This window comes from Tiliqua scincoides, chromosome 4 (genome assembly GCF_035046505.1).
Source record: "Tiliqua scincoides isolate rTilSci1 chromosome 4, rTilSci1.hap2, whole genome shotgun sequence".
NCBI lineage: Eukaryota > Metazoa > Chordata > Lepidosauria > Squamata > Scincidae > Tiliqua > Tiliqua scincoides.
In genome coordinates, this window is record NC_089824.1 from 27,250,695 (window position 1) to 27,268,723 (window position 18,029).

The following is an 18,029-nucleotide window of genomic DNA, read 5'->3' on the forward strand; positions in this document are numbered from 1 at the left end:
TGAGGTGTCATGCTTCACTGTGTGACATACAACTAGAAAGAAGGGGAGAGATCTTGACAACCTGATCAAAAGGAAAAGAAATATCCACCCAACTTGTGCAACTGACATAGCATATCCCTCGCAGGGACAATGACAAACGCACAGTTCTCACAGGGCAGCCTATTATGTGCTAATGCTCTTAAGAACAACCAGGGTTTGATATTGAAAAAACACACGCACCCTAAATTAGTCTCAGGCATTCAGGGCTTTATTTTTCACAGATGAGTAACCAAAAGCAGAACTAAAATCAAATTCCATATATTTGATACTTTTAAAAAAATACATAACTGTGCTCTTCCCAGATTTAATACTGGTGGCTGGAAACGGGTTTGCTTTGGGTAGCTAGCCTTTCGGTCTATGCCCTCTTGGCACCCTTAACCTGGAAAAAAGCAACAGGTCTCCTTGCATCAGTGTTACTTTGCAATGTGATAAACTGTTGCTGCTGCTGATACAAAGTGACCGCCCCCATCAATGACTGGTAATACAGCAGTCTCCAGGGGAACCAGTCAACCTTTTTCTGATAAGCACATTGTAAATGATTGAATAAAAAACAACAACCTGGAGTGTACACAAGTGGAAGCACTGCAGAAGCAGATGAGGGCACAAAAAAGAAAGAGAAAAAATTCAAAAGTATGTAAATAAGAGCAAATACAAATCTTCCAGAATTCTCAATACCAGGATGGTAGTGCTACAGCTTCCATGCACAATTCACCAAGTAAGGGATACATCTCTTAAGTGTGACCACATCTAGGTCTGATCAAAACCCCTCTCCCAATTTCTAGTGGTCCAGGCTGGATTTTCATGAAAAATGGCTAACACACATCTTTCTGCAGACAGAGTATGATTTGGGAGAGAGCTTGTTGTCACTACATGCTAGGAAAACCGATGGCAATACAGAATATGCCACATTTCACACAATACTTGAAGACATTATGTAATTTATGTTTCAAAAGGGGGGCCAGAATTAGCACGGGTTGGCATATTACAATGCATTCTCTTTTCTCTGCTACAGGGATAGGAAATGAGTGCTCGTCTTTTGAGATCACTCATGCAAGGTATCTCTTTATTAATTCCTTAAAACAAAAAAAAAAGTATATGCAGGCCAGGATCCAAAATGGCCGGAGTGCACATGCAAAGCACTTTTGTGTACATACAGATAAACTGATTTTCCCTCCCAGTATCCTCTTAGCTCATCGTGGAATACTGCTCCAGAGGGTTCATAGATCTTTAGGGAGAGTTTTTCAGAAGTACAGGAAGTAATAGCTGGAGGAAGAGGCAGAAGGTGAAAAGCCTCTATCCAGATACAGACTATTACACAAGGCTCTTTATGCCCCTGTCACAGTAAATGTTAATACCAGTTCTCATTTCACAAAAGATCTATAGTACACTCACTGTTTAATACAGGTAACTGTACACACACATTGGTGTCAACTGACAAAAGTGGCATTTGCACATGACACTGCACTGTACATTTAGGGTCTAGTGAAATGGGAGGGAACTTTATTGATTTCTCCAGAGCTTGTATTGTGCTTGACCAAGACTCTGCAAAATGGGGCAGGCTCTTTGGGACATTAACCCTAAACTGAACTGCTGAAATGTTCACAAGGACATTAAAGTCATCTGGCTTTGGTCTTGAATAAATAGAAAACTCACATTGGTCTGTCTTGATGCAACTGACTTTTAAATAACTAACAGATAAAGCTGACTGCCCAAACCAAATACATTCAAGAACGATGTAACATGTTAACAACACATAGAAGTAACAGTATACAACTTTCAGAACATGAATGAAGAACACGTATCTGTTGGAGGAAAAAAAAGGCTCCAGATGCACATTTCCCCATTTAGCACAGTTACAGCAAGTAAGATATAGCAGCTTTTGATATAAGAGTTTGCAGATTCGTGATTGAAAAGAAGAGCAGAGCTTTCCATGGATTAGAAACTGCAGAGTGAGTGCATTCACAAAGCTGATCCTCAGTGGCACATAAGAAGTCATGGATTATAGTGGTTTGTTTTTTTTCTATTTACAGTCACTTCACTTGTATGCTGAAGTCTTTACAATCTTTCAGCTCTTGTGGTGTGCGTCCTGCGGCATATCGCAGAAGACAGCACATTCCAGATGCTGGAAAGCTTAATTGTTAGTTACTGGAAGGATGTGGGTTCTTAGCTAACCTGTCACCTTTGCCAAGTCATCTGAAGTTACCCGCCCCCCATAACCCAACAGAGTTGGCACACACAAAGAAATACCAACTAAACATGAAAGAGAAAATCTATGCAAAATTGTCTTGACTGTGACAACTTAAATACAAGAGCTACATAACCTTCAGGATTTAATGCTTCATTATTATGACTGTTGCCTTTCTTAGCAATTACCCAGATTGACCAAAGCTGTAATTAAAGGTTTATTTGACTATTTCCTTTTTAAAAATGGGGGCGCTTTGTTTAGCTGACCACAGGCTATCAAGGAATACATGGAGTGAGCTTACATAAATTATTATAAATTTAAAACAAAACATCTAAGTAACAATACTACTCTTCTGCAAAGCCAACTTATCAGGCCAGGTAGGGGCTCCCAAGCCTGAGGTATGAGGCTTGCTTCAAAACTGGGATCATTTTGCTGCAGTTGCCGGAATAGGCCCGTCACAAGGAAACTAAAGAAATAAATATGCAGGAAACACTGAAGCTGCCAGAAAGAAAGGAACAAGATGCGTGCATGCGTGTAAATGAAGTCAGATCTGTGTCTCTGGAGTAGCAGACACAGCCCGTACTGTGCAATAGACTGTCATGATTATCTGAGACAGGAGTGAACACAAGAAACATTCAGCAGAGTTAGACACTGTCAAATTACCTGTACAAGTCATGAACACACTTCCTAATACTTACCACCCCGCTGATTGAAATAGAGAGCCATTGTTTTCCTAAAAAGCTAATAGCACAGAAAAGCTGAGCTGTCAGATTGAGAACAAAGGCAGAACATTCTTCAGTCAAAAAATGTTAAACAAAAAAAATGGAAAACAGTTTTTAAAAATCCACAACCAAACAGGAAACAAAACCAAATGGTTGCCAGTTAACTTTGGATTATCATTCTCAGCTAAAGCAAGGCCCTCAGAAAGCATTCACGCTACTTGAACAATGACTACCTACCACATGAACCCCTCTGGAACAAGCAACTATTTTGCCTTTAAACATATTACTACTGTTTGGAGTGTCAAGTGCAGAAGAGGTGAGACTGAAGCCAGTGACTGGCAAGTGAGAGCAGCTAATGAGTTGCAGTACATGGATGAGCCGCATCTTAACAAGGTCCAAGGCCTCTGGTTGCTGAAGATGTTGCCTCCCTCTGTCGCCTTCTCTTATCCTCAACCTTCAAGCAGGGGATTCAGAACCAGGCCCAGCTTCGCTTCTTTGCTCTCAGGCACGCCTCCAAAACAAATCTGGAAACTGTCACTCTATCTTCTGCCAATCCCATTGGTTACTTTTGTTTTTGCATGGCGATTTCTCCTTCTAGATGAATGGCTCTCACTGTTGCTTGAGTGCCTAGGCGGACTGTTTTCTATCCCTAATGAGCAAGTCACACACAAGGACAGGCAGTTATTTCAAAAAAGACAATTTACTTCTTACAAATCTAATCCCTGGATTCTTTAAAACATATTGATACAATTTAGATGAAACCAGCATGCCATCTAGTGGTTTAACTACAATTTTATTTTTTGACTCTAGTAAGGGCAACAATTTAATTACAATGTAATAACGACCAGTCTTCTCAAATCTTTCATAAACCCCATATTAGTATACTGGGAAGCAAAAGTGCATATGTGCTGTGTGCTTCAAATGGAAGGAGAGGGCCAAAGTGGAGCTTTAAAGGTGGTGAGAGGAACCCTGGTTTGAGAGTAAGGCTGGGGTGGGGGGACGACCTTGGTCTCCATAAATGAACCACCCACAGAACTAGGGAAATCCATGAGCTATACATACACTCTTCGAGGATCCTGAGGGACAAGGGATGGCCTTTGAGAGCAGTGCACAGACACAAGGAATGGAAACACTGTTGATAGGGACAGGAAAGTATTCTGCTGAGCAAAATGTCAGCTGATGAAGTGCAGCCAGCTTCCCTACTCTCTTTGCTGAATATAGTTATTTTTTTAAAGGCTTTTTGTAGGCATCCTATAAAAACTTTATAAAAATAAATAAAGAATATATTTTACAGACCTAAACAAAAAAAAAATCACTTTGAGAAACAAAGATAAGCAAGAAAAGACAAGCAAAGGAGACAGAAAAAAAGGTAACAGTAGATATTTGGAAATTTGGGAAACAAATGTGTAAAAGAAAATCATGACAAAGTCACAACTTCACATATTTAACATATGTGCTATTGGAAAATCAGCAGACAAAGTCATGGAAGGGAGAGCAGTTCAACCAAGAGAGGGAAAATAAATTTTAAAAATCCCTCCAATGACCAGGCAATGCATTTCATAATCTTTGAAGGACGGAGAATAACAGTACATTGGATAAGAATTTAAAAAATGGGAAATAAGACTTTAATAACTTCATTAAAAAAAACTGGAGAAAATATGCACTTCTGCAAAAAACAATGAAAAAGCTAATAGTTTTTAACTGTGGAGGAAAGTAGTTCAGATGATGTCTTGTGCTACAGAAATACACTTCATATCTAGGAGAAGAGAAATATGGGCTTTTACCCACAAAGTCAATAGCCAAATTAAAGACACACAAGTGACCTCAGCCGGCATGGCCAGGGAACATTTTCCCCCTGAATCACCTGGGACCATAAGATGCCATCCTATGAGCAGCATCCATAACCCTTGCTATGCTAGAAAGTGAGTGCAACTATTGCTGCAGTGGTTATGGTTCAGTGCATGACCTAAGAGCTGCTACAAGGGGTGAGATTCCTCAAAACAGATCTGAATTGTTGTGCATTAAGGTCAAGTAGGGCAGAAGTAGAAAACCTGGGGGAAATAAACAAGCAGCCTGGGAATTCAGCTGAGAAAGCTACTAAAGAGGAAACAACCTAAAGAATTCCAAACGTGCTCGCACTATAGCCAGGATCCTAAATCTCTATATTCTAATGCTACACAAAAGGATTGTTGTACTGGGATGAGTGATAGAGGAACAACCGAAAAAGGTCTTACTGCTATTGTTAAAAAGGGACAAACCATACAGTGCCAGTGTACAGCACCAGTGCCAGTACCTCTAGTAAACTTTGAGTTCAGCCAGGAAGCATCTGGGATGTATGAACTGTCTTCACTTTCTGACAACGTCTGTGAAGACAAAGAGGATCATCACTGGGGTGTCATCTTTGCAATTAGTTCTTCTCATCTCCAAGCTTTCAAACAAATAATTTTCAAACTGCAGAGAGAGCTAAACAAATGCTACAAGCGCTGTACCTTGCCCCACATCTGCTGCTTTGGTTATGCAGGCCTAATAGCTGAAAGGACAAGGGACCCTACGAGGCTGAATTGGCTCCCCTGTGTTTTGTTAGGTAACCCAAATCTTCTGCCAATATTCCCATTTGCCCTTCCAACCCAGGTGTGGTGACATGAATTATTTACTTGTCCAGTTGTACTTTGCAATATGGGGCTGGCTCCCAGCTTGCTCTGCAGTAAGTTCCGGGGGCCTCCTCACCCTGGGAAGAGGAAGAGAAAGGATGGCCAGCCTGGTCAGATAAAATTACAAGATTGTTTGGCTGGAGTTGAGCAGAAACCTTTGCTTGCTGAAAGACAATGTCAGTCTGGGAAATCTTGGAGAGGCCCTCCCCCCTTCAAAGACTTGGATTTGACCCTTTCTGGTCTGGAGGAGGAGATTCCCAGATGCTCAAGACTGAGCCACCCTGGAACCACTAGAGAATCAAACTTCAAGGAAGACACAGTTAGATCTGACAGGAGCAGTATATCTTAATTAAGAATGGCATTCTGGGAAGGCCTGCCTGAATAAAATGGTCTCCATCCCATGTGTAAAAGCAAGCAGTGAGAGAGCCAAGCATACATCTTCTGTGAAGCTACGGTATCCTGTGAACTGTGCACAAAAGGGCCTTGCATGGGTATAATATGAGTATGGAGACATACTATGGAGACATAATATGTCTCCAAAGCTCACAAAGAAAGGCCCAAAGAGAGAGTTAAGGTATTAAAAAAATCATCACAATGAATGCTTTTAGAATGCTCTGCTTTTTTGCTTATCTTGAATATATTCAAAAATGAGACTTTAACAGGACGCCCTATTCCACACTGAAATCTCCATGCCTCTCACTCCTAGAATGTAAAATGGCATCTCTTCAGAAAAATCAAAATAAAGTTGTGGCTAAGCTATGGCGAAAGTTCCTTGACATGGCTCAAGGGGAAACAAGCCATACAAAATGTGCTTTATACCAAGTTTATACCACAAACATTACCTTTTCTCGTCCATAGTGGTCTGCATACCAAACCATTCCATATAAACAAAGGAAAGTCGTAAAAGCCTGCAGTATGGGAAAAAGAAAAAAAAGAAGGGAAGGGAGTCAAAACCTAACACTGATTTACAAAATCCCAGGCAAGTTTTTTGGTTGCTTATTTAAGGAGTTTAAATGCTGCTGTACAACAGAAGCTCTCAAGATGGTTTACAAAACATTGCTAATATATGATTGGTAAATGGTGGAAGAGGAGGACAACAATGACATGGAAGAACAATTCTGATCCTTTCCTTAGTGAAGAAATAGGACTTATCCATAGTACAAACATATCACTTTTAACAGTTTCAACAACATGGCTTCTCCAAATTTTGACAGATTCTTCTTTGAAATATCAAAAATATTCTATGAAGAGAGCCTTGGCGCTCTTTGCAATTTAAGTCTGTAATGTGGACAAGAGCACAGTCATTCAGAGGTAGAGAATAAGGTAGCCTCCCCTTACTTATATGTAGAGCCTCGTTAAAACACAGTTTACCAATGATTTATTGAAGCTATTAATGTCTTCAGGTTACCTGACAATGAAACATAGTCTTTTACCCCTGTGCTGTGCTATCAATCTTGCAAAGTTAGCTTGTTAGTCGTAATCAATACTTAAAGCAGACTGGGGAAAGGATGGCATTTCATTTTGAACTCCTGTTGACCTTAAACCGGCAGAGTACGGATAGATCTTTATCTATCTTCCACTGGATTCCACAGTGCTCAAACGTTCTGCTGTTAACAGAAACCGCACCCAGAAGATATTGTGGCAATCCTTTGAATATTTACATGGAAGTAAGCTCCACAACGTAGTGGGACCTCCTGCTGAGTAAACAGGTACAGGAGTGGGTGACAAGAATTTGGTTGGCTTACAAATTTGAGGGGACATAGATCTTGGTCTTCTGCTAAGATGTGTTCCCATAAAGTCAGTTTGTTACAGTGGGGTTTACATTTGAGAGGATCCCACTGAACTGAAGCTGTTTTGCTTTTATAGTCCATATCTTTACCCCAGAATAGTGCCCACACAACTTATTTTATGCAAGACGTAGGTTACAGCTGCCCTGGTAGAGTCTAATTTCACTTAGGGTCCAATCCTATCCAACTTTTCAGTGCTGATGCAGCTGTGCCAACAGGGTGTGTGCTGCATCAGTGTGGCGGGGGGGGGGGGGCGCGACAGTCATGGAGGCTTCCTCAAGATAAAGGAACTTTTGTTCTCTTACTTCAGGGTTGCATTGCAGCTGTATCACCCCTGGAAAGTTGGATAGGATTGGGCCCTTAGCCATTATGAGAGGAAGACTGCAATTACCTGGATGTAAACACAGCAGTTACATCTTGGGATGGCAAACAAAAGGGTAAAATGTGAATATGCAAAGAAAAATGTGCCACTTACCACACAAAGGAGCCAAAGCACAACATATAATATTTGTGTTTTGGAAAAGAGGTCTTGACCAAATTTGATGCATACAATAGCTTCAAGGAAACCAATAACCCTGAGGGAACAACAGGAGAAACAAGCTGAGTTTTTAATGTAATACATAGCACACTTTACAAGCTTCGTTTGTTTCCCAGTTTTGTGAGGTAGTTCATGAACATTTGTGTTGCTGTGACCAGGGCCATGTACGGCCAACAGCCACCAGAAAGACCACCTATTCTGTCACTAATAAAGTGATGCCCTCTGATTCATTTCATTCCTCCGTTGCCAAATGATCCCCTAATTGTCACTGCCTGCAAATGGTACTGCAAAAACAATGGGCAATCTCAGTTCAACTCTTATTCTTATTTGGTGTCAGAGGAAAAGAAGCCAGCGGGGTGATGAATCACCAACACCACCTCCACTTGCTGGTGTCTTTAAAAGCTGCCTTGGGTGCCCTTCAGAGAGAAAGGCAGGATATAAACTGAATGGATGAATCAATGTTTGGACTACATCCCTCTCTCCTCAGTTGCTGGAGAAACACCCATGTTCTGTGAAGGAGAGGAGAGAGAAAAGAAAGATGTTATGTTTTTATCATTGTCTCTGTTCATTTTAATTGATATGAGCTGTCTTGGGGGTCTCTTTGGAGGTCAAAAAATGGGATAAAAATCTTCTAAATATTAAAGGAGAAATTAATGACATTTGGATTTTCTATCTTGGCTGCCAAAATGCCCTGAAGCTTCCTCAGTGTACGCCATTTTAAATCCAGTGGCACTGTTAAAATAACATCACCTGGAAAAAGTTGGCATATATTATTTTGCAAGAGCTTTTTTTTCTTGCCTGAACTAGAACCTTGGATAGCTGTTCTATCATTATCAGTGTAAGGCTTTGAAGACAGATCAGGTAGGGAGCAAGTGATGACAGGAAAACGGTCCTCAGTATGGCCAAGTCAGTGATTAAATCAGCCTGTCTGAATTTGCCAAAGGCATGAAGCAGGAGTTAAGAAGTCCCTTGGTGCCTATTAGCTCAGCATGACCTTCTCTACAAGGGCACACTATGCTGATCTGAACATTGCTATTTCTGTGGCTTCATGAACTGCAAGTCTTCCGCAGAAAGATTTGGATGTTTCACATAGACTTGCTTCCTTTCCTCTGTTATATTTTTGTATGAGAGAGAAAAACAATGTTTTCAGCAGAATCACAAAGGCCGGAGGAAAGCCTCAAGGTAATCTAATTTAGCCCAAGACGGATTCGTTTACTCACCAATATCCTTCCCCCGCAAAGAATCTAAGCAACCAAGATGTACAGAGCCAGAAATAATCACTGCTAAGAAAAACCTTTAGCAAACAATTGCTATGGTTCAAATCAGTGAGCTAAATTACATACTCAAGAAGACTGTTTTCTGGTATGCCAGATTCCCAGCACTGAGAGGGGGTGTGTCAATATTTTTACAGAACTTTCAGTACAATCCTGTGTGTGTGTCTGCTCAGAAGTAAGCTCCACTGTGTTCAATGGGACTTATTCCCAGTTAAGTGTGTACAGGATTGTAGCCTTAGGGTTCCACTTCAGATGACAATGGGCCCTGGCACACAGTGCAGGATGCAAGAGAAAACCATTTCTTTCTCTCTTAGCACATTACACACACTTTTTCCATATTGTAGAACCTCCTTATGTCCATACTCTGTGACCAAAGCCAACCTGAATGGAATTTTCATCCCTAACAACTACCCCAAAAGGTACCATTCATTTTTTATTCAAACCTGACTTCCACAGGAGTCTGCTGTGCAAAGTTTAAAGACTGGATATGTACAGGAACTATAAATAAGCCCCAACATGGACCCCACACCTCCCAGCTGTACAGGCTCTTATATATTTTATTTTTCTGCAGATTCTTATAGATGAGTTTTTATTGCTGCAATGTATGTTATATGCTGTTTTTATTTGCTTCCTCTCTTATTATGGGGCAATGTTTTATAAGCCACTTTGGACGCCAAGCAGTTGAAAAGCAGGGTATAAATTGTAACAACAACAGAAATCTACTTCTGCTGGGGAGTGGTCAAGATGGTGCTTTGTCTCCTCCAGCTCATGATTCCCTCCCATTGTGGGAAATGGACAGGGCAGGGGCTGAACTGTGTCATATTCTGGTTTGCTTCAGAACTTTTTGTTCTGATAGATAAGCCACACAGGAAGAACGCAAAGGGAATTCCAAAGGGAATAAGTACCCAGTGGCAAAACAGTAACTTTTGAATTAAGTTCCAGAGCTGAATTCCAGGCAGGTATTTCACGGAAAAAGAAACATCTTTGTTGCCTCTCTGCATGGTCTTAAGGCACATGATGAGGTAGCAACCCTGCTGGAGTTATTCAGGTCTCAGTTTCACTCAGAGCCTAACAAAGGAAACTGTCTCAAAACCTCAAGCACACTGCATTAGGTGTCATGGAAGAAAGACAAGAAACAAATGTAATAAATACATTTCTTTTCAGCAGGAGACTAAATGAGAACTTTGAAGACCACGCATTCTCTGCTCACTGGCTCAGATCAGTAATAGTAGTTGGCAACCGCAAAAACTTAAAATGCCAACATTTTCAACTCAAACTGAAACTTACCCAAACACCCAGCACTGTGTTCCTACCCTTTTGCACTGTGTGTCTGTGAGGTAAGCATAGTACTGTCTGGAACAAGAAATAGAAAAATTATTTGATGGATCAGATAATTACACATTTCAATTATAGATAATGACAAAGAAGATCAATTAATGAAAACTATGTAAGACATCTGGAATGGTGACCAGCAGAATAAGACAAGCAATTACACAGAGCTCTAAGAGGATAAAAAATACTTTTCAACCTTCAAGACTTGCAAATAGATACACAGGTGGCCTTTGTTATCCATGGGAGTTCCACTCCTGAAACCCTCATGGATACCAAAATCTGCAGATGATTAAATCTGCAGATAAGGGTCCCCCCAACCCTCCAAATGCAACCAGAGCTGCACTCAGGTCGTATCTGGATGATGTTTTGAGGGCTGGGGAGGCCATGAGCAGCCTCTCCAGCCCTCAGAATGCCCACTGCAAAAAAAAAAAAAAAAAAAAAGGTGACTTCCGGTTTCTCGGGGAAAACCGGAAGCGATGTTTTTATGCCCTTATAAGGCATTCTGAGGCCTTATACATAGTGGTACTACTTGAAAATACCAAGATTTTAACCATTTTGGCCAGCAGTGGTGTCATCCCCAAGTGTGTCAACCTGGTGCGTCCTGCGCCTCCACACCCTCCTAGCAACGCCACTGCTGCAAGAAGGAACAGTGGTAAGGGGGCCAAGGAGGGCAGGTGAGCTTGCCTGCGAAAACCACATGCTGGAGCTCTTCCCATCATGTTGAGCTTCCAACAGCTGTGCAACATGGTCTCTCTGCCAGGCAGCAGGCATCCCGCGACACCCCAGGGCTTAGAGGACCATAGCTCAGTGGCACAACATCTACTTTGCATGCAGAAAGTTCCAGGTTCAGTTCCTGACATCTTCAAATGAGGCAGAGAGAAACCCGTCCCTGAAACCATAGAGAACTCTTGCCAGTCTGCATCAACAGTAATGTACCAGATGGACCAATGGTATGATTCTGTATTAGGCAGCTTTCTATGAGATTCAAGACATACATCTTTTGAGTATGGTAACAAATATGTTTATGGGATGGGAACCAAATTTGTGTAAACGCTGGCTGCTGAATCACTGTCAGAAATCCTGCGGTGAGGGGCTCTAAGGGAGAAACACAGCCAAAGCATAGCATAACAGGCAAAATATAGAAGAGTATCATGTTCCTACTGCTAAGTGAGCAATTGGTTAAGACAACACCTGGAAGTTTCCTTATACATCCATAATATAAGGATTAGAGACTTGCTTATTTTCAATGAAACAGAATATTCAGGGAGCACCCTGTAGCTACAGCTCTGACTAGTTTCCAAGTCATTTTATAGTGAAGAAAATGAAAAACAAACAAACAAAACTACCTCACAGTAGGTGCAGTGATAATTCCAATGAAGAGGATCCTACCCCAGCTTAAAGGGTGACTTGCTTGGAACACAAAGATATGTTTCAGGAAAAAAGTGTTCAGCTCAGTCAGCTAAAAAAAAGGAGCAGAAAGAAAGAGTCACATAGCAAAATTTGAAATCACAGGCAAACAAAACTGATAGGAGTATGTTTCAGTAATTGTGGATATTCCTTCCAAAGACCGTCCTGCAAGCCACCACTAGTAGCCTACTGACATCTGCGGAATGTACTTCCTACTATGAACAGTGAATTATAAATGTCATTCTGAATTATAAATGTCATTCTGTCTATGACATCTGACAATGGGGCTGTTTTGTACCTGTCAAGTACCCATTAAAGTGCATCAGCGGTTTCAGGTATCCATGGTAGTAGCAGGAATGTATCCCCCACAGATATGAGAGGATGACTGTATAAGTAGACACTTTAATAAGTTGGAGGCATAAAATCTACTAGGGCTACAACAGTAAGTTGGTGTCTATGCCATACTATAGCAATTTTTTTTTTGGTGCCCTCTGGTGCTAAAATGTGTTTGGCTTAAACAGGGGAAAAAAACAAAAACCAAACAACCTTTGGAGTTTGCCCCTATGAGAACTAAAACACCAGAAGATGTTCAGGACAAATACCTTCATAACTTATTTCATATCTATATAAATAAAATGTAGGCCCATTTTATGGAACATTGATTTCCCAGTGCCCTGAGTGGTCCATCTGCTTGATGGATCAGCTAGATGGATCCATGGTATGATTCAGTAGGAGATGGTTTCCTATAGTCAAGTACTGATTCTGTTCTTGGAACGTCAACTTTTTAGGCCCTTGCTTCTTTTAACAAATGGAGCTGAAATTCATGGTACTCTCTTTTTTACTTATGCATTAACATAACAGGTATAATCTCCTTTGACCAAGTATAGCCAAAACTTCAACTGAAACTTCTGGTCTTTGATGTCACAGAGTTTGTGAATTGTACCTGCCAGATGATCATGAAAAGGTATACTCCTGCAACTCTTTGAAATGAAGACTTGGGATCAAACCAGCGAACATATGTCCAGCTCGCTGGAGTGAACTGTAATACAGCTCTCTTGATTTTACCTGTGGTGGTGTGAATGTCCCTGGAAGCAGACAGTAAAAAAGAAAGAAATCAACACTGCACTGCTGTATAAACAAGTGATGAGACAGAATATGGTTTTATGATACAACTATTCACAGCAAGAGGCTGCATGCACATTGCAGAAAAAGGTGTGTTAAGAAGCAGACCTTAGTAACAATTCTAATGATGCAAGCCAGAATTCAATCTCAAAAGAAACTTGCCACAAAACACACTTTTCCACATGCATGCCTCAGTCCTGAAAGGTAGCAAAGCAGAAAATTGCAAAGCACTTGAGAGCAATTTCCTATGGTATTCAGAAAGACACTCTCAAATAGCATTACACTTTGCCATTGAAAACTATTTCCTTTAAGGAAAATATTTGAAATGAGTGAGATTCTTGACTTCTTCAGATAATTGAAATGAGTTTTCAGCTCTCTGTTTAACTAAAGAGAAATGAGTATTATTAAAACAAAACTAGTGAGCTCATCAATGTTAGCTTTAGATTTTAGGGTATCCTTATTCAAATCTGTGTTCATTCTTACACTAGGAACAACTGTAAGTTCAGTTCTCAGTTATTGTACTTCCACACTATCCAGTCTTTCCTTTGGATAACAGGGTTTGAAATACAGAATGTTTATACTAAAAAGAAATATGAAAAGTTTGATGCAGGAGTATACCCAATCCTGCAAAATTATTACACAGTATAATATTTAAAAACAAAGATATCTTTCTTCCTTTAAAATCACTTGGACTAACATAATTAGGGAATTGAGTGACAGTGTAGGTTGTAAGCTTATGGGTGGCATTTTGGGAGCTTCCCTACATAGTTGAAGTTGTTTATGTGATTAAGAGGTGAATTGGAGGTTGATGCGAATTAAAAGTGAAGAGAAACCATGAATCATCATGGGATAAATACTGTAATCCATCAACAATGCTATAATACATCAACGTCATGGGCAGTGGAGTTCAAAAATAATCACTGCAGCCATTCCAATTTAGGAATCTCCTATAAAAGTGGAACAGTGGGGTCACATACCTTGGGATTTCCAGCTTACATAAGTAAATCTAAAATGAAGGCTTTAGATTTGGGTAATTCTGAGTTACAAGTCCTAGTGAACAAGTGCATATATGTCATTTCTTCATATTACTAGGAATTCAGAAGAATTATTATTTCTAGTGGACTGTAATTGGACAGCCTCTGCAACTTACAATCTCTCAAGAATGTATTATATTGCAGAAATGTACAATGCAACATCATTTATACAATTATTATTGGCTTGTATATGAGACCTACTTGAAGCTTGCCCAGTGATAGGTCCTCATCTCCAAGAAACGACAAACTACCATGCCCAACCAGATGCCACCCCCGTTACATAGCAGGATGTCCAAAATGACTTGATCCCACCAGCATTCAGCAAAATTAGGCAGCAGATGCATGAAGAACAGCTACAGAACACAGCAAAAAAGATTCTGAGTGAGAAATTCAAATAGGCAAAGATTCTTTTCAACATAACAATGTGATTTTTCATAAGAACAGGTGTGGAAAATACACAAAAAAATTCATATAACAACTGAATTTGTCTACAGATTATTAACCCAGATTTGGGCTCTGGATCAATTTGTATTTCATGTAAGAAAGTGTTGTGCTTTCTTTCTAACGTCTCAGTTTTATGTTCCAAAAAGATGATAGTAATTGTAGTAAAAATAACATTGGTGTTCAGCGTTAAACTGGTTGCTTGGTTAGGTGCCAACATCACAAACTCAACAGATTAACGTAATGGCACAAATAAAACATAATCAGGTTATGAGGAACATTTTGACTTTGAGAATTAATGTGGCACACTCAAGAAGACAATGATCCGTAAACCAGATCAGAGTTTTCTGTATTTTCTTAAGCACAAAATGCTATTCATTGTAACATAATTCTACCTTTATATATTTGAATTAAAAAAAAAAACAGAAAAAATGCAGCATGTTGCACGCCAAGGGACTACAAAGAGACTTGTGACATCGTGGGGGGGGGCACTAATACATTTGCACTGTATCAGAGGGCACAACCAGACACAGGTAATGGTTTAAGCAGTTTACCTGAGCTAATGCTGTGTGACATTTGCTCAATTTTAGCTTGTTTGAAAAATATCCTGATAACTTGCTTTTCTCTAGAATTTCTCAGCTGATAGCTTTAAGCCATCAAATGTTTGGTCTGATCTTTTGTGAAGTGCACAATAGGGTACTTAATTCCTGTTCAACACAGAAGGATCAATCTTATGTAACCTAATGCTTTGACCCAACTACATATAAATGCAGCTTCTGAAGATTAATGGAAAGATTTAACAAGCTTTGGTATTGATGTTCAATAATGCAGGTCACAGTAATAGTAAATATCTTAACTGCAATAAAAATGTTAGAATCCAAGTTATTTTGATATCTTAAATGCAAGACAATATTTCAAGAATGCCGTTTACAACACCGCCTTGTCCATATTTGGCAAGAAGACCAACAAGACAGCAGACTGGTTTGAAGCCCACTCTGAGGAGTTGACACCAGTCATTGAGGAAAAGAGGAGAGCTCAAGCAGCATACAAGGCCTGTCCCAGTGAGCGCAACCTGCAGGTCCTCCGAGGTGCTCGCAGCAAAGTCCAGCAGACTGCCAGGAGATGTGCTAACGACTACTGGCTCCAGCTCTGTTCCGAGATACAGATAGCAGCTGACACGGGCAACATCAAGGGGATGTATGATGGTATCAAGCAGGCCCTAGGTCCAACACAGAAGAAAATTGCCCCTCTGAAGTCTGCAACAGGCGAGGTCATCCAGGATCGGGCGCAGCAGATGGAACGCTGGGTGCAGCACTACTCTGAGCTATATTCCAGAGAAAATGTAGTCACCGAAGAAGCGCTGAACAACATTGAGTGCCTGCCTGTGCTGGAGGAGCTTGACAGTGAACCAACCCTAGAAGAACTTCACGTGGCCCTGGACTCCCTTGCCTTTGGCAAGGCACCTGGAAAAGACAGCATCCCTGCTGAAGTCCTAAAGTGCTGCAAAGAGATCATCATCACTGAGCTGCATGAAATCCTTTGTCTCTGCTGGAGAGAAGGTGGAGTACCTCAAGACATGAGGGATGCAAACATCATCACACTGTACAAGAACAAAGGCGACAGGGGTGACTGCAACAACTACCGTGGCATCTCTCTCCTTAGCGTTGTAGGAAAGTTGTTTGCCCGAGTTGCACTAAAGAGGCTCCAGGTACTTGCAGAGAGCGTTTATCCAGAATCACAGTGTGGATTCCGAGCCAACAGGTCCACCACTGATATGGTATTCTCCCTTAGACAACTGCAGGAGAAATGTAGGGAACAACGACAGCCACTCTTTATAGTCTTCATAGATCTCACAAAGGCTTTCGACCTGGTCAGCAGGGATGGCCTCTTCAAGATTCTCCCCAAGATTGGATGTCCACCCAGGCTCCTCAGCATCATCAGATCCTTCCACAAGGACATGAAGGGCACTGTTGTCTTTGATGGCTCCACATCACACCCCTTTGACATCCGAAGCGGCGTGAAGCAGGGCTGTGTTCTTGCACCAACCTTGTTTGGGATCTTCTTCGCTGTCCTGCTGAAGCAGGCCTTTGGAACTACAACAGAAGGCATTCTATCTCCGGACCAGATCAGATGGAAAGCTCTTCAACCTCTCCAGACTGAGAGCAAAGTCCAAAGTCCAGCTGAAATGTCTGCATGACTTCCTCTTTGCCGACGATGCAGCTATCACTACCCACTCTGCCAAAGATCTCCAGCAGCTCATGGATCATTTTAGCAAGGCCTGCCAAGATATTGGACTGACAATCAGCCTGAAGAAAACACAGGTCATGGTTCAGGATGTGGACTTACCTCCCTGCATTACAATCTCTGCGCATGAACTGGAGGTTGTCCATGACTTTGTGTACCTTGGCTCAACGATCTCCGACACTCTTTCTCTCGATACCGAGCTAAACAAACGCATCGGTAAAGCAGCTACCACGTTTTCCAGACTCACAAAGAGAGTCTGGTCCAACAAGAAGCTGACGGAACATACCAAGATCCAGGTCTACAGAGCTTGCGTCCTGAGTACACTTCTGTACTGCAGCGAGTCATGGACTCTTCACTCACAACAGGAGAGGAAACTGAATGCTTTCCACATGCGCTGCCTCCGACGTATTCTCGGCATCACCTGGCAGGACAAAGTTTCAAACAACCAAGTCCTGGAACGTGCTGGAATCCCTAGCATGTATGCACTACTGAAACAGAGACGCCTGCGTTGGCTCGGTCATGTCGTGAGAATGGATGATGGCCGGATCCCAAAGGATCTCCTCTATGGAGAACTCGTGCAAGGAAAGCGCCCTACAGGTAGACCACAGCTGCGATACAAGGACATCTGCAAGAGGGATCTGAAGGCCTTAGGAGTGGACCTCAACAAGTGGGAAACCCTGGCCTCTGAGCGGCCCGCTTGGAGGCAGGCTGTGCAACATGGCCTTTCCCAGTTTGAAGAGACACTTGGCCAACAGTCTGAGGCTAAGAGTCAAAGAAGGAAGGCCCATAGCCAGGGAGACAGGCCAGGGACAGACTGCACTTGCTCCCAGTATGGAAGGGATTGTCACTCCCGAATCGGCCTTTTCAGCCACACTAGACGCTGTTCCAGAACCACCTTTCAGAGCGCAATACCATAGTCTTTCGAGACTGAAGGTTGCCAACTAACATTTTAAAAACATTTGGCTACATCCCTGAAGGCTATGACTTTGAAATTCATTTGGTACCAGATAGCACAGATTATTTCAATTTTAAATAAAGACAATGGGTGAAATTCAAAGCTTCACATATTTACAGCCCAGTTCTAACCAACTTTCCAGCACCGATGCAGCCACAACGCAGCCCCAAGGTAAGGGAACCAACAGCCTCTTACTCAGAGGAGGTCTCTGTGACTGCCCTCCCCAATGCAGGACGCAGCATGCACCCCACTGGCACGACCACATCAGCACTGAAAAGTCAGTTAGAATTGGCCTGTT

The 18,029-nt window shown here is 41.5% G+C and overlaps 1 protein-coding gene across 1 annotated transcript in view; it reads right to left on the bottom strand.

Annotated features, from left to right (window-relative positions):
• Positions 1-225: 225 nt before the first annotated feature.
• Positions 226-18,029, bottom strand: part of PTDSS1 (phosphatidylserine synthase 1) — a 39,884-nt gene continuing 22,080 nt past the window's right edge. The window contains exons 6-13 of the mRNA XM_066625862.1: positions 14,293-14,444; positions 12,879-13,020; positions 11,875-11,987; positions 10,484-10,549; positions 7,860-7,959; positions 6,440-6,505; positions 5,240-5,309; positions 226-3,595 (exon numbers count right to left, since the gene is read on the bottom strand). Of these exons, the coding sequence (XP_066481959.1) occupies positions 3,486-3,595; positions 5,240-5,309; positions 6,440-6,505; positions 7,860-7,959; positions 10,484-10,549; positions 11,875-11,987; positions 12,879-13,020; positions 14,293-14,444 (819 nt within the window). The 3' untranslated portion in view covers positions 226-3,485. The remainder of the gene's footprint in view (positions 3,596-5,239; positions 5,310-6,439; positions 6,506-7,859; positions 7,960-10,483; positions 10,550-11,874; positions 11,988-12,878; positions 13,021-14,292; positions 14,445-18,029) is intronic.